The following is a 13,458-nucleotide window of genomic DNA, read 5'->3' as shown; positions in this document are numbered from 1 at the left end:
GTACCAACCACCACATCAACTCCAGTGATATCCCCAAGGAGGGAATCTTTAAAGAAGGGGATGAAAGAGGTAACGTTCACTCTGAGCTCTAACTTCTTGGAAAGTATAAATATAAACAGTCAAGATAAAGAAAAAAGCAGAGACGATGGCAAAAAAAGCAAGGGTGGCAAGAGGCAGGGGAAGTGTTGCAGACAGCAGTAGACACGGAAGGTCAAGAGCTGGAAAAACTGGATTCATTGCGTCCAACCCTCCATGTTACAAATGACGCAACTGAGGCAGGACCAGTGAAGTCACCTGCTCCAAGGTCCAAGAGCTGGTAACAGATTCAGGCTATCAGGGGAATACAGTACAAAGCCTTAACATTCTCCCTTCCTTTCAAAACCTCTCCAAAGTCCTCTGTTAACAGGGAGCTGACTCCTCTCCACCTGAGTCTGCCTAGACATGCCACATCCACAATTCACCCTTCAGTGGCAGCCTCAAAATACAGATTTGCTGAAACGAAGGGAATACTCTATGGGTCTGGGTGGCTCCTAGTCCTTTTCACACAGTGACAGTGTTCTTGGCCCCTCAGCTCTAAGGGGGCCAATCAGTCAAGGTCAAGTTAATAAACACCTTTGATGTTAAGCGCCTCCCCAGGGGTTGGTGTCTGATGACCTCCAGGCAATCACATTCAGCGACAGTGGGGACTGCAGGTGATCAACAACCATCATTAACCTGCACTAAGGAAACCCACAGAAACACCTACAGAGAAATCTTCCCAGGCAACAGAGAGCCCAGCAGGAGACTGGCAGATGGGGCATTAAAAGACGAAGAGGAGTGGGACCTCCTCCACAGCACTGGGATTCTTACTCTATCAATTGCTGGTTGTGGGATGTGGAACCTGGAGGCAAGTCACTATAGGACCAACCTCAGGACTGTTGAGGGGATCAAATCATCAGTTTAAAACACAGCACGGTCCTTAATACAGAATTAAAGCTCAGAGAAATGTTAGCATTGTCATCATTATTTTTTCATTTAAAAAAAAAAAAAGCCGGGCGCGCTGGCTCACACCTGTAATCCCAGCACTTTGGGAGGCCGAGGGGGGCGGATCACGAGGTCAGGAGATGGAGACCATCCTGGCTAACACGGTAAAACCCCGTCTCTAGTAAAAATACCAAAAATTAGCTGGGCGTGGTGGCAGGCGCCTGTAGTCCCAGCTACTTGGGAGGCTGAGGCAGGAGAATGGCGTGAACCCGGGAGGTGGAGCTTGCAGCGAGCCGAGATCGTGCCACGGCACTCCAGAGCAAGACTCCGTCTCAAAAAAAAAACAACAAACCTCTAAGAACATGATTCCTTCTGAGAAGCTGGGGAAACAGGTCCCGACAATCCTGACTGCCTGGCTAGAATCCTAAAAGACATGGGAATTCATCATGAGAGGAAACTGTCTTCATCAACCACCTGATTTTATTGACAAAGCCATCTTCAGCATGGAGTGGAAAAATGACATCGTTAATAACACCGTTAGCAGGGAAGGCCTCCTGCCACGGTGTGAGCAATGCCCCTGGCCACTCTGCTCTGTGGGGCTGGGCATGTCAGCAGAGCAGTGAGGAGGGGAAAGAAGCACAATTTCTGCAGCAAAGAGGACAGATGAGGCCAACAGGAAACGAGAAGCAACAAGGATTTGCCAGAAGCACCCACTCAAGCAATGCAATAGCTGCAACTTTCTAACACTAACAAGAAGGGAGGGCGTGCTGGCCACAGAGGGTGCAACACCAAGGGCCTTGGTGGGCACGGGCTCTACTGAGGCTGTTGGCTGTTAAAAGAAATAGCAGATTCTGGTGTCAAAATGTTTGATTCGAATGAATCCTGACTTCATCACTTCCAAGCTCCATGAACTTGGTAACGTGGCCTAATTTCGCTGGACCCTATAGCATTTTGGTAATAACTAAATGAGTTAATAATTGATATATGTAGACAATTTAAAGCATGTCTGGCACACAATAAGTGCCCCATAAATGTTAGAAAAGACAAGGAGGAGGCTGGGCACGGTGGTTCACACCTATAATACCTGCACTTTGGGAGGGCCAGGCAGGAGGATCGCTTGAGTCCAGGAGTTCAAGACCAGCCATGACATGGAGAAACCCTCTCTATAAAAAATATAAAAATTAATCAGGGGCCGGGCATGGTGGCTCACACTTGCAATCCCAGCACTTTGGGAGGCCAAGGTGGGCGAATCACTTGAGGTCAGGAGTTCAAGACCAGCCTGCCCAACATGGCAAAACCCCGTCTCTACTAAAAATACAAAAATTAGCTGAGTGTGGTGGTGGGCACCTGTAATCCCAGCTACTCAGGAGGCTGAGGCACAAGAATCACTTGAACCTGGGAGGCAGAGATTGCAGTGAGCCGAGATGGCACCACTGCAGTCCAGCCTGGGTGACAGAGCGAGACACTGTCTCAAAAAAAATAAAAATTAAGCAGGCATGGTGGGGCACACCTGTAGTCCCAGCTACACAAGAGGCTGAGGCAGGAGGATCACTTGAGCCCAGGAGGTCAAGGCTGCAGTGAGCCAAGATTGCACCACTGCACTCCAGCCTGGGCAACAGAGCCAGACCCTGTCTCAGAAAAAAAAAAAAAAATGTATCAACTGACATTGACTTCACCCACACTCTGGATATCCCCAACACACTCTTGCAACAGCAGCAGCATTTCAAATCCATACCCTCACTGAAAACAACACACACTGCAAAGTCTCCCTTAAAATTCTGGGTAGGTGGTGCCCATGAATCTTCTGGTGCTTCACAATGGAACTTGCCCTGCAGAGTCAAGGGCAGTACATGCCATGTGAGACAAACAAGAAAGGCACAAATAGGAGAGCTGGGTTGTAGGACCCACCCAGCTCAGAATCCTAATTACAAGACTCAGAAGGTCCAATTTGCAGCTCTGCTAAACTCTTGAGGCATGCACAAGTATATGAACTAACCTGTGGGATCAGATGAGAAGCTGCCAAGCCATAACCCTGAAAGAACAGAGGGCACCCCACGGACGTAAAACCACAATGGATGGCTCCCTGCCAAGAGCGCTTCTAAACACCTTTAGTGCCTCGTAATTCTAATACTGGCCTAGGGTGCAACTCTTCTCAGCTAGACTCTTAGAACCAATTCATGGCAATGACAGTATAATAATTACGAAATATAATAATTATATTTAACAAACAGAGTTGTTAAAGAATCCATCACTCCAAAAAAAAAAACTAGCTAAACAAATCTTACCATCAAGCCTGGAATTCTCAGTCTGAATTCAGGGGGTCCATAAACTTGGATTGGAAAAAAAAAAAATTTATCTCTATTTTCATTAGGGTCTAACTGAAATTTATCATATCTTTCAATTACAAATGTAAGCAACACATGGTAATGTTATCAATACTTGCAACTCCAATAAAAGATATATAAATATTACATTATGTTTATTAGAAATATCTCATATTGTTTATATTCATCAATACCTCAAAATTAAGGTATTTATTAGACCCACCACTAAATCTTATTAAATGCTTTAGTAAAGAAGCATTATAAGCATGGCAAAAAATTTTAAAATATTCTGCTAACTGAATTTCAATATACAGTTGTGCTCCACATAACGACATTTCAGTCAACAATGAACCACACATACAACCTCTCATAAGATTATAAGAGGGATTTTTACTGTCTTTTCTATGTTTAGATACAAAAACACTTACCATACACAAAGACTGTAACTGTGTCGCAGTTACCACAGTATTCAACACGGTGGCATGCTGTAAGGTTTGCAGCCTAGGAGCAATAGGCTGTTACCATATAGCCTAGGTGTCTACATGCCATCTGGGTGTGTGTAAGTGCACTCTAGGATGTTCGCACAACGAAGAAATCTTTTAACAATGCATGTTCGTCATTAAGCAATGCATGACTGTAATTAGTTTCCTTCAAAATCTTATTTTGTTCTCTGCATTAAAACATTTTTCTGGCCGGGCGCGGTGGCTCACGCCTGTAATCCCAGCACTTTGGGGGGCCGAGGCGGGCAGATCATGAGGTCATGAGATGGAGACCATCCTGGCTAACACGGTGAAACCCTGTCTCTACTAAAAATACAAAAAATTAGCCAGGCGAGGTGGCGGGCGCCTGTAGTCCCAGCTACTTGGGAGGCTGAGGCAGGAGAATGGCGTGAACCCCGGGGGGCAGAGCCTGCAGTGAGCCGAGATCGCGCCACTGTACTCCAGCCTCGGCGACAGCGAGACTCCATCTCAAAAAAAAAAAAAAAAAAAAAAAAAACAAAAAAAAAACAAAAAAACATTTTTCTGAAGAGGCATTTTCACCAGAGTGTCAAAGGGAGCCATGGCACAAAAAAGGTTAAAAGGATGAAACAGAACTGCACATAAAACATGAGACTATTAAGTGCTTTCTAAGGAAGGAGCTAGTCCTGTTCACCTTTTTTTTTAGACGCCCAGGCCATCCTGTCCACTTTTACATCCCCGGCACCTGGCAGTGATAACATATGGTAGGGGCCCAATATACATTTATGAGTGAAGAAACTCAATCAGTCAAATCCCTTCATAGAAATGACCATCATCATAAAAATACAGCCCACGTATTCCAGCTCGGGTTGGTAGTCTGTTTATTCCAAGACATTGTTGACATGATAAAAACGATAATGGTATAAAAACACCTGGAAGGGCAGCCAGGCACAGCGGCTTACGCCTATAATCCCAGCACTTTGTGAGGCCAAGGTGGGCGGATCACCTGAGGTCAGGAGTTCAAGACCAGCATGGCCAACATGGTGAAACCCCATCTCTACTAGTAATACAAAAATTAGCCAGGCATGGTGGCAGGCACCTGTAATCCCAGTTACTCAGAGGCTGAGGCAGGAGAATCCCCCTTGAACCCGAGAGGCAGAGGTTGCAGTGAGCCGAGATCGCGCCACTGCACTCCAGCCTGGGTAACAGAGCAAGACTCCATCTCAAACAAAAAAAAGAAAAGAAAAGAAAAAAAGTACCTGGAAGGGCCCTAGCAATCCACTTGGAGGCCACATTACACAGAAAAGGCATAAGCAAAGGAGGTAGGTTCATATCACGGAACGTCACCTCTCTTTAGTAGGGAAAGAAAGAGGAGTGTTTGGGGAGCTGAAATGGGGACAGCATCCCAGTCAACTGACAATGCCCAAAAGTATCACCTGCTGTAGTCTGCATAGAAACAGCAGAGGGTCGCATGAGCAGACCCCTCAGTCTCAGTCTATGCAGCCATGCTTCTCTCTTTCCCTGGGCCCCAGTCTATGCAGCTATGCTTCAATCTTTCCTTGATTGACCCTGGAACTGGTCCCAACACAAGTCCTATAACCAGTCACATCAAGCAGCAAAGAGCTGGCCTGGATTCTGACACTAAGTAGCTCTAGACAGCACCAGCTTCACCACGGGGATGCTGGAAGGTCTGTTCAGGGGGCTTGGATGAACTGAGCTTGACTGTTGCCCTGTTTGGGGCAGGAGCTCTGTTGGGTCTACCTCTATGCCAATAGCACACAATAATGATAATCCATCAGTAGTTTTGGACTCCTCTTCCTGTACAATGGACCTCAATCAGGCCACTTACCACCATCCCCCCTGCTACCTCCTCGTCCAAGACCCTCTCACCTGGATGACTGAAATAGCCCCTCACCCCACAACTGGTCTCCCTCTTTCCTTTCATGCCCTACTAGTATATTTTCCCTAGAACAACCACAGTGAAGTCTTTAAAATGGAAATCGGACCATGTTATTCCCTGCTCAAAAACCTTCAACAGCTTCCCATCACACCAGAACAAAATCCAAATTCCTTCCCCAAGATGGACAAGGCCCTGTGTGACCTGGCGCTGCCAACCCCTCTGCCCGTCTCTCATCCTTCTCTCCCTTGCCCACTCCTCCCCACACACCCTGACCTTCCTTCAGTCCTTCCATGATCCCGCCCATTGGCATTTCAGGGCCTTTTCCCAAGCTGTTCTATTCCCACATCTTCTGTGGCTGGCTTCCTCTCTGCATTCCAGCCTGCTCAAATGTCACCTCTGCAGAGAGGCTTTTCCTGATTTCGGTTTCCTGATCTCCAGAACCACTTTCTATCCCCATGTTATGCATGATTTTCCTTTACAGCACTTATCAACTGCCTAAGGTTGTTACATAACTGTCTGTTTATCAGTGATTATCAACCCTATTTGGGAGGAGGCTTTAAAAAATGCCAAGGCTCCAGGCCCCACCCAGACCAATTTAAGTCAGAATTTTAGGGAGTGGAGCCAGGCAGCTCTGCTTCACAAACACCCAAGCAACTCCAGTGTGCAGCCAGGGTTCCGTCTAGAACAGTGCTTCGCAAGCTCTCAGGTGCCTGTGGTGTACATGGAGATGCTGTAAAAATTGAGGTCCTGGGTGGAACCCAGAGCTCTGCATTTCAGCAAGCTTCCAGGTGATGCCTCTCCCACTGGTTGCTGAGCCAACATGGTAGCCACCAGCCACGTGTGGCTACTGAGCACTTGCAATATGGCGGCTGAGAGCTGGATTTGTCTTAGGCCGCCTCATCAGACAGTGCGGGCCTAGAATGCGTGTATATGCTCCACAAAGGAAGGCACCGGCACCTGGAAATGTGGGGTGCACAGGAAGAATTGAGGATCACTCCAAATTCTTGGTCTGAGCAGCCCTCTGGAGACCAGGTGACTGTGAAAATCCCACCGCAGACACTGAGTTGGCCACCACCTCAGGAGTAGATCAATATTTACCTAAGGCAGGGAGGCAGGTACAGAAGACCATAATGAATCAGCTTAGTGCCTTAGCATTTGGTAACCCACAGGTAACTGCCTGGACTTCAAGACTCAATGATACGACATCATATAAGGCCCTCCCTCACCACAGCCCCACGCCCTGGGACCACCTGCACCCTTGCACATCCACAAGACTCCAGGCATTCCTACAGATGTGGTCCTCAGATTTTATTGCACTGATTTGTTTACAGGATTCTGTTCCTCTCGCTGGACTGTAGGTCCCTTCAAAGAGAGAACATATTCTTCTTGGTGTTCTATTCCTGCCACCTCACACACAGCCTAGCATACTGAAGGACTCAGGAATCCTGAGTGCATGGCAGGACCTGGAACCCACGAGGAGTGGCATCAGTACTTCTACTATTAAGCCTAAGAAAGAAACTGAATTTAGCACTCACCAGGGGGCAGGGAGGAAGGCTCACATATGAAGAGAAAATGGCTGCTTCCTTAAGTGATTCAAAATTTTCTGAAATTCAAATTTCAGAACACAGTTTAAAAGGTGGCCCTGTTTGACCCATCAAGGCTTACTTCCAAAAACATGAATGCTCTGGGCAAGAAGGTGATGTACTTCTGAAGACAGCAATAATCTGTTCATCTGGGGACTTGGAGGAACTGTTTTTCAAACAAGTCACAAAGGGCTAACATTCAGAATCACATTCTTGCCAAAAAGCACATAGCCCTAGTTCCCACTGTTGCTGCTAGGAGGGGTCTGGTCCCATGGACGGCACGGCCCCTGGGAGCCTGCAGGCCCAGATGCTCACCCCACCCCTGCAGTTAGAACCCTGTGCTTATGACAGCAATGGGATTGCCGAGGTAACCAAGGACAACAAAGTAGAGAATTATGGCCCCGGAAGGAAGTAGATTAAATTTTAATACTTACAAGTCAACATCCAATTTATTTTTAAAACTACATCAATGCCAAATAAGCAAGGCAGAATGGATGGTGCTATAAAGGAGGGTCTAACTAAAAACACGAATATTCCAAATATGTATACAACTTTTCCCTATTTTGAGAACATTTCAAAGTACCCAGAGGCTCGAAGAAACCAAAAAAAAGAAGAAAAAAAAAGGAACAAAAAACCCTTACTTTTCAAATTTCTGCCACAACTGCTTATTTTTTCCATTATTTCCAAAAGCACAGGCAGACTCTGGTTGCAGCACCAGACTTTGCTAAGTTTGCTAAAATTGTACAAAATGATGACTTGAACCAGAGAAGGTGGTCAAGTGAAAAATTATAAAATACAGGTATGCTCTCACCAGCTGCCAGGACAACAAACTTTTTTTTTTTTTTTTTTTTTGAGACGGAGTTTCACTCTTGTTGCCCAGGCTGGAGTGCAATGGCACGATCTCAATTTACCGCAACCTCCACCTCCTGGGTTCAAGTGATTCTCCTGCCTCAGCCTCCCAAGTAGCTGGGATTACAGGCATGCGCCACCACACCCAACTAATTTTGTATTTTTAGTAAAGACAGGCTTTCTCCATGTTGGTCAGGCTGGTTTCAAACTCCCGACCTCAGGTGATCCGCCCGCCTTGGCCTCCCAAACTGCTGGGATTACAGGCGTGAGCCACCGCACCTGGCCTGACAACAAACTTTTAAAAAATACACATGGGTCACCTGTAATCCCAGCACTCTGGGAGGCCGAGGTGGGCGGATCACAAAATCAGGAGATCTAGACCATCCTGGCTAACACGGTGAAACCCCATCTCTACTAAAAATACAAAAAAATTAGCCGGGCATGGTGGCGGGCGCCTGTAGTCCCAGCTACTCAGGAGGCTGAGGCAGGAGAATGGCGTGAACCTGGGAGGCGGGGCTTGCAGTGAGCGGCGATCGAGCCACTGCACTCCAGCCTGGGCGACAGAGCGAGACTCTGTCTCAAAAAAAAAAAAACAAAACAAAACAAAACATACGGGTTAACAGATACACGGTAGTGTTTCATGCACTCACCCATTCAGCCATTCAGCCATTTCCCTGACACTTCCACCCATGTAAATCCCATCCTCACTCCAAAAGCCCTCACTGGGGCCTGTGGACTCACTATATAATCTGGTAACCAATTGTCTGGCAGCTTCTGTGCTGTGTATTATCTTACTAAACCCTCGCCACAATCCTCTGAAGTTGACAGGTATTATTACCCAGACTTTAAAGCTGAGGAAAATGAGAAAATGTTAGGCATCTCACTCAAGTTCACTCAGCTGACAAGTGGTGGAGTCTGAACTTGAACCCAGGTCAATCTGACAAAGGAGTAATTTATGAAAAGTAACAGGAAGCAGCACGGTTTCTGAAAACAGCAGGAGCCAAGTTCAAAGTCCACTTCAGAGCTCTATAACCTTTAGCAAATTACTTAACCTCTCTGAGCCTCAATTTCCTCACGTATAAAGCAGAGATAAGGACTGAATTCAATACCTGTGAGTTTCATAGTACAGGATAGGGACCCAACAGTTACTATAATGATATTCCAGCAACAAGTAGGCAAATCGAAACAGCACATTTTAATTGTAAAATGATTCTTTGGCAGATATAACCTACATTGGAAATAACAGATTCAAAAAGGTTAATCAGTTTAAAATTAGTCTGCTGGCCGGTGTGGGGGCTCACGCCTGTAATCCCAGCACTGTGGGGGGCCGAGGCACGTGGATCACCTGAGGTCAGGAGTTCGAGACCAGCCTGACCAACATGGTGAAACCCCCCATCTCTACTAAATAGAAAAAATTAGCTGGGCATGGTGGTGCATGCCTGTAATCCCAGCTACTTGGGAGGCTGAGGCAGGAGAATCGCTTGAACCTGGGAGGCAGAGGTTGCAGTGAGCCAAGATAGTGCCATTGCATTCCAGCCTGGACAACAAGAGCAAAACTCCGTCTCAAATAAATAAATAAATAAATAAATATAAAACTAGTTTGCTAGTTCCGTGATTCATTTGTTTAAACATAAGACCAAGAGCTTGCAAATTTTATTTATTTGTTAAATGAGTAACTTTATGTCATGATACCCTCTCATGTTTCGTCTCAGTATGAGATTTTTGTTTAAAACCAAAATACCATACACATCAATTGCTATTAAACCATACAAAGAACAAGTTTTGGTAATAGAAACGAACATTAGACACCTGGGAAATATCATTATTTAAAGAAATCCACATTGATTTACCTCAGAAAGTGAACAACTTTCAAATTTAGTTCTAAAACCAAGCTCACACATACCATCATCATAGCATGTATGTAGATTTGCTTAAAGTGAAATAAACCTGAAATGATTTTAATTTTTCCATTTTGAGACTTGAACCAATTCTTGGGCTTAGACGGCAACATGAAGCAAGCTTGCAATTTAATGAAATGACCAAATCCAGTCTCTTTGTAATCTGCTCAGTAACTGAGCTCTAGGGTAATCTCCTGCACAGCATACAAAAAGAGCTTTGGAATTATACACTGTACACTAAAATTAATCAGAGAAAGGGTATGCCAATTTTAATAGCAATTCCTATCTGCTTGGCTTTCCAACATTTGCCAGTGTTAATAATATTTAACTGACAAACTGCAGTGGGGAAAAGCAACAGAACTTTAAACATAATCAAGCTTCCTAAAGAAAGACATCATGCACAATGCTTCCTTCCCTTAAGAAATATTCAGCTACCTTTTTGGTTGCAGTCATTCCATAAACATTATTAATGGTGTATTCTCAAAACACTGTGCTTTTTAACTGGCACTTAGGAAAAAATTTCATTCACCCATCCCCGTCTGCCTCATTTGAAGGCATCATTTGTAAGCCTTGCTGCTAAAAGTAGAATTAAGTGATCTGGGGAATCACCGAATTCATAGGAAAGGTTTACATGCAGCTCTCTTTCGCCAAATTAAATGGAGAGAAGGAAGGCTACCCAAGCTATATTAACAGCATTCAGAATGCTGAATCTGTTACTTTTGATTCCCTTTTATTGACTGTTTACAGCTACAAAGAAAAAATTTTTCCATTAAGGGAAAACATTCTGGATTTTTTTTTCAAGCAATTCCTAATAACAGATGCTTTGTTCAAATGGGCAAAAAAAGAAAAAAGAAAAAAAAATAATGCCATTGCCTCATTTAAAGCTCTTTAAAGTGACCTCCCCTCACTCCTGCTAGCCCAGGCGTCTTCTGCTAAAACACCTGCAATATCCAATTTTAAAACTGTAACCTGACATCCTGGCCAAGAGACATTTAATCATGGATTCACTATGGTCACACGTGTGGCTTGTAAACCTATTCTGAGCCGAGCAGAGTGCTAAGCACTTCACAGTCTCCGATCCTGGAAAGGATGCATTACTAATCCCGTTTGGTGGGTAAGGAAAAGGAGGACTGGAGGTGAGGATGTGCCTCAAACCACAGCCAACGGTGGCCCCTGGACTCACAGACTCTGCCCCTCTCCCCACGGCTTTAATTTTCAACCAAGCTTCTTCGTTCCTACGTGTTCCTCTCCCCAGGACCTGGAGAGCGTGCTGGTTAGCAGCTGGGCGTGATGACTTTGCACCTTGAAAACACTTTACTAAAACCAGGCCTTTTCCAGGTTGAGGGGGAAGGGCGGCATTCCGGGTTCAAGCAGGTGAGACCCAGGTAACTGGGGAGCGGCTCCTGGAGGCCTCTTAGACCCAGAAGCGCCGACTCTCACACACCTTGCCCGCAGTGCCTTCTCCGGGCACGGGTGGAGGGCAGCCAGGCCGCCCTGGCTGAGGCGGGCACGCCTTCCCGGGCAGCCCGGCATGCCCCGGACCCGCGGACCCGAGGGTGGGGGCCCCGCTGGGCTCGGGGGCTGCGGCGGGGAGCTCGGAGCGCGGAGCTGCCCCCGCCGGTCCAGTTCAATAACAAGTTGGTAAGGTTCGCGCCGCGGACCAAAGACCCCGGGCGGCGGCGGGCAGCGGGATCCCCCGCTCGCCGCCGACCCCGACTCTGGCCAAAGTTGGCCGCGCTGCGTGGAAAGGACCAGGCCGGGGAACCCCGTGAGGGCCACGAGACCGAGAGAAGGGAGGTCTTAAAGAGGCCCTAGGTGGCCATCACCCATCTCCTCCGAGCCACCTAGGCGGGAACAAAGGGCTTCTGTCTCGGGCAGGGTTGGCCCAGCCGCGTCCGGCTTCGGAGCAAAGAAAGTTTTCCCGGGATGCGGATGCGGGAGCGGCGGGCGGGGCTGGGGCGCGGGATACCTGCGGCCGGAGCCGCCGCGCAGGCCGCCTCACCTCCTCGATGGCCGCCACGGTGTTCCGGCACTGCGCCGTGCGGGTGGTGAAGCTGGAGGCCGTGGGCGCCTTGTAGTCCTCATGGGTCTCGGTCACGAATTCCGACACGGAGATCTGGTCCGGCATCGCCTCGGCGCGAGGGGGGCCGCCGCCTCATGCCGCCGGGGTCCGACCGCCGTACGACCGCCGGCCGCCGCCGTCCGGCCCGGGACAAAGGAGGCCGGGGGCCGGGAGCCGGCGGGACTGGGGGGCAGCGGCACTCAGCCAGTCTGACTGCCTGCCCGCCGAGGGTCCGGTCCTCCCCGCCGGTCATCTCGAAGAGCCCCGAGGGGGGGGCAGCCGGGAATACCCGCCACCAGAGGGGCCCCGGTCCTCCCGGAGAGAGGGGTTCGGCCGGGGGGGTGGCCGGCCGGGTGGAGGGGGGGAGGACCGGCCGCCAATCGGGCCGGGAAGCGGAGCCCGCAGGAAGGAAGGCGGCGCGCGCCCCGGCCCGCCGAGCCGTTCCTGGCCGCCGCGCGCCGCATTGTCTCGGCGTTCCGGGCCCCGCGCGCCGCGCCCATGCCCCGCCCCCAGCCGCCCGAGGCCCGGACTCCGACCCGCGGCCGGCGAGGGTGCGTGTGGAGGTGCGCCCGGCCGGAGTCCGGCCCCGTGCGCGCCAACCGCCCCCCGCCCACGGCGCGGAGCACCTCTGGGCTCCCCACTTGAACGGCGGGCCGCGCCGGCCCATGAGGAAAGCGGGGTGCAGAGCTCGCCCCCTGCCGGACGATGCGCTCCGCCCGCGGGCACCCTGCGGGGACCACAGCTGGGCGTCAGAAGTGACCTGACTGTGAAGGTACGCTTTGCGTGCAGTCATTGTATCCTCGCAGCCCTAGGAGATAGATGAAGAGATGGGTGCTTATTTTATATAGGGAACATAGTGTGCCCAAGAGCACAAGATAAACCCATGTTCCCTGACTCAAGTGTGAGTGCTTCAGAGCGGTGAGGGGCCCATACTAAAAGTCCCAGTCGCGTTTCCTAAGCTGCTCAATGATAGGTATTCTCGGTTATAGTTTTAGGGTACTAGGCCAGGACCCACCCTGGGAGGGCTACTGACCGCCCTGAAGTGGTATTCCTGCAGGCAGAGGAGGGAACCGAGGGGGTGCAGGAAGAGGAGGAGGGTTAGAACGTGCTACAGCAGCCAGCCAACCTCACACAAAACCGGGCCAGTAAAGGGTTCGAACTGGTACCGATTTTCATTTACAGCTCTTAAGGAAATTCTCGGTTATATTGAAAAATCCAGAAGCTCTGAAGATACCAGTCAAATAAAATCACACCCTATAACTCTACACCAGACTTGTGGCATGGTTTCTGTAGCTGCCAGCAGTAAAACCAAGAGAAACTTTACAAAAACCTTTTGTGCATCTGAAAAGGAGGAAGTGTGAGAGACATTGGAAATTCAGTATGTCAGACAAAGCCGTCTCCTGACACTGCAGGACAGTGGA

At 48.7% G+C, this 13,458-nt stretch overlaps 1 protein-coding gene across 1 annotated transcript in view; it reads right to left on the bottom strand.

Moving 5' to 3' along the window:
• The window catches only part of ASAP2 (ArfGAP with SH3 domain, ankyrin repeat and PH domain 2), a 203,239-nt gene extending 191,129 nt beyond the window's left edge, over positions 1-12,110 (bottom strand). The window contains exon 1 of the mRNA XM_032172619.2: positions 11,978-12,110. Coding sequence (XP_032028510.2) covers positions 11,978-12,103 — 126 coding nt within the window. The 5' untranslated portion in view covers positions 12,104-12,110. The remainder of the gene's footprint in view (positions 1-11,977) is intronic.
• Between the last annotated feature and the right edge of the window lie 1,348 nt (positions 12,111-13,458).

This window comes from Hylobates moloch, unplaced genomic scaffold, assembly GCF_009828535.3.
Source record: "Hylobates moloch isolate HMO894 unplaced genomic scaffold, HMol_V3 SCAFFOLD_13, whole genome shotgun sequence".
In the NCBI taxonomy this organism is placed as follows: domain Eukaryota; kingdom Metazoa; phylum Chordata; class Mammalia; order Primates; family Hylobatidae; genus Hylobates; species Hylobates moloch.
Note: the sequence above shows the minus strand (reverse complement) of the source record. Positions and strands in the feature narration are given on the sequence as shown.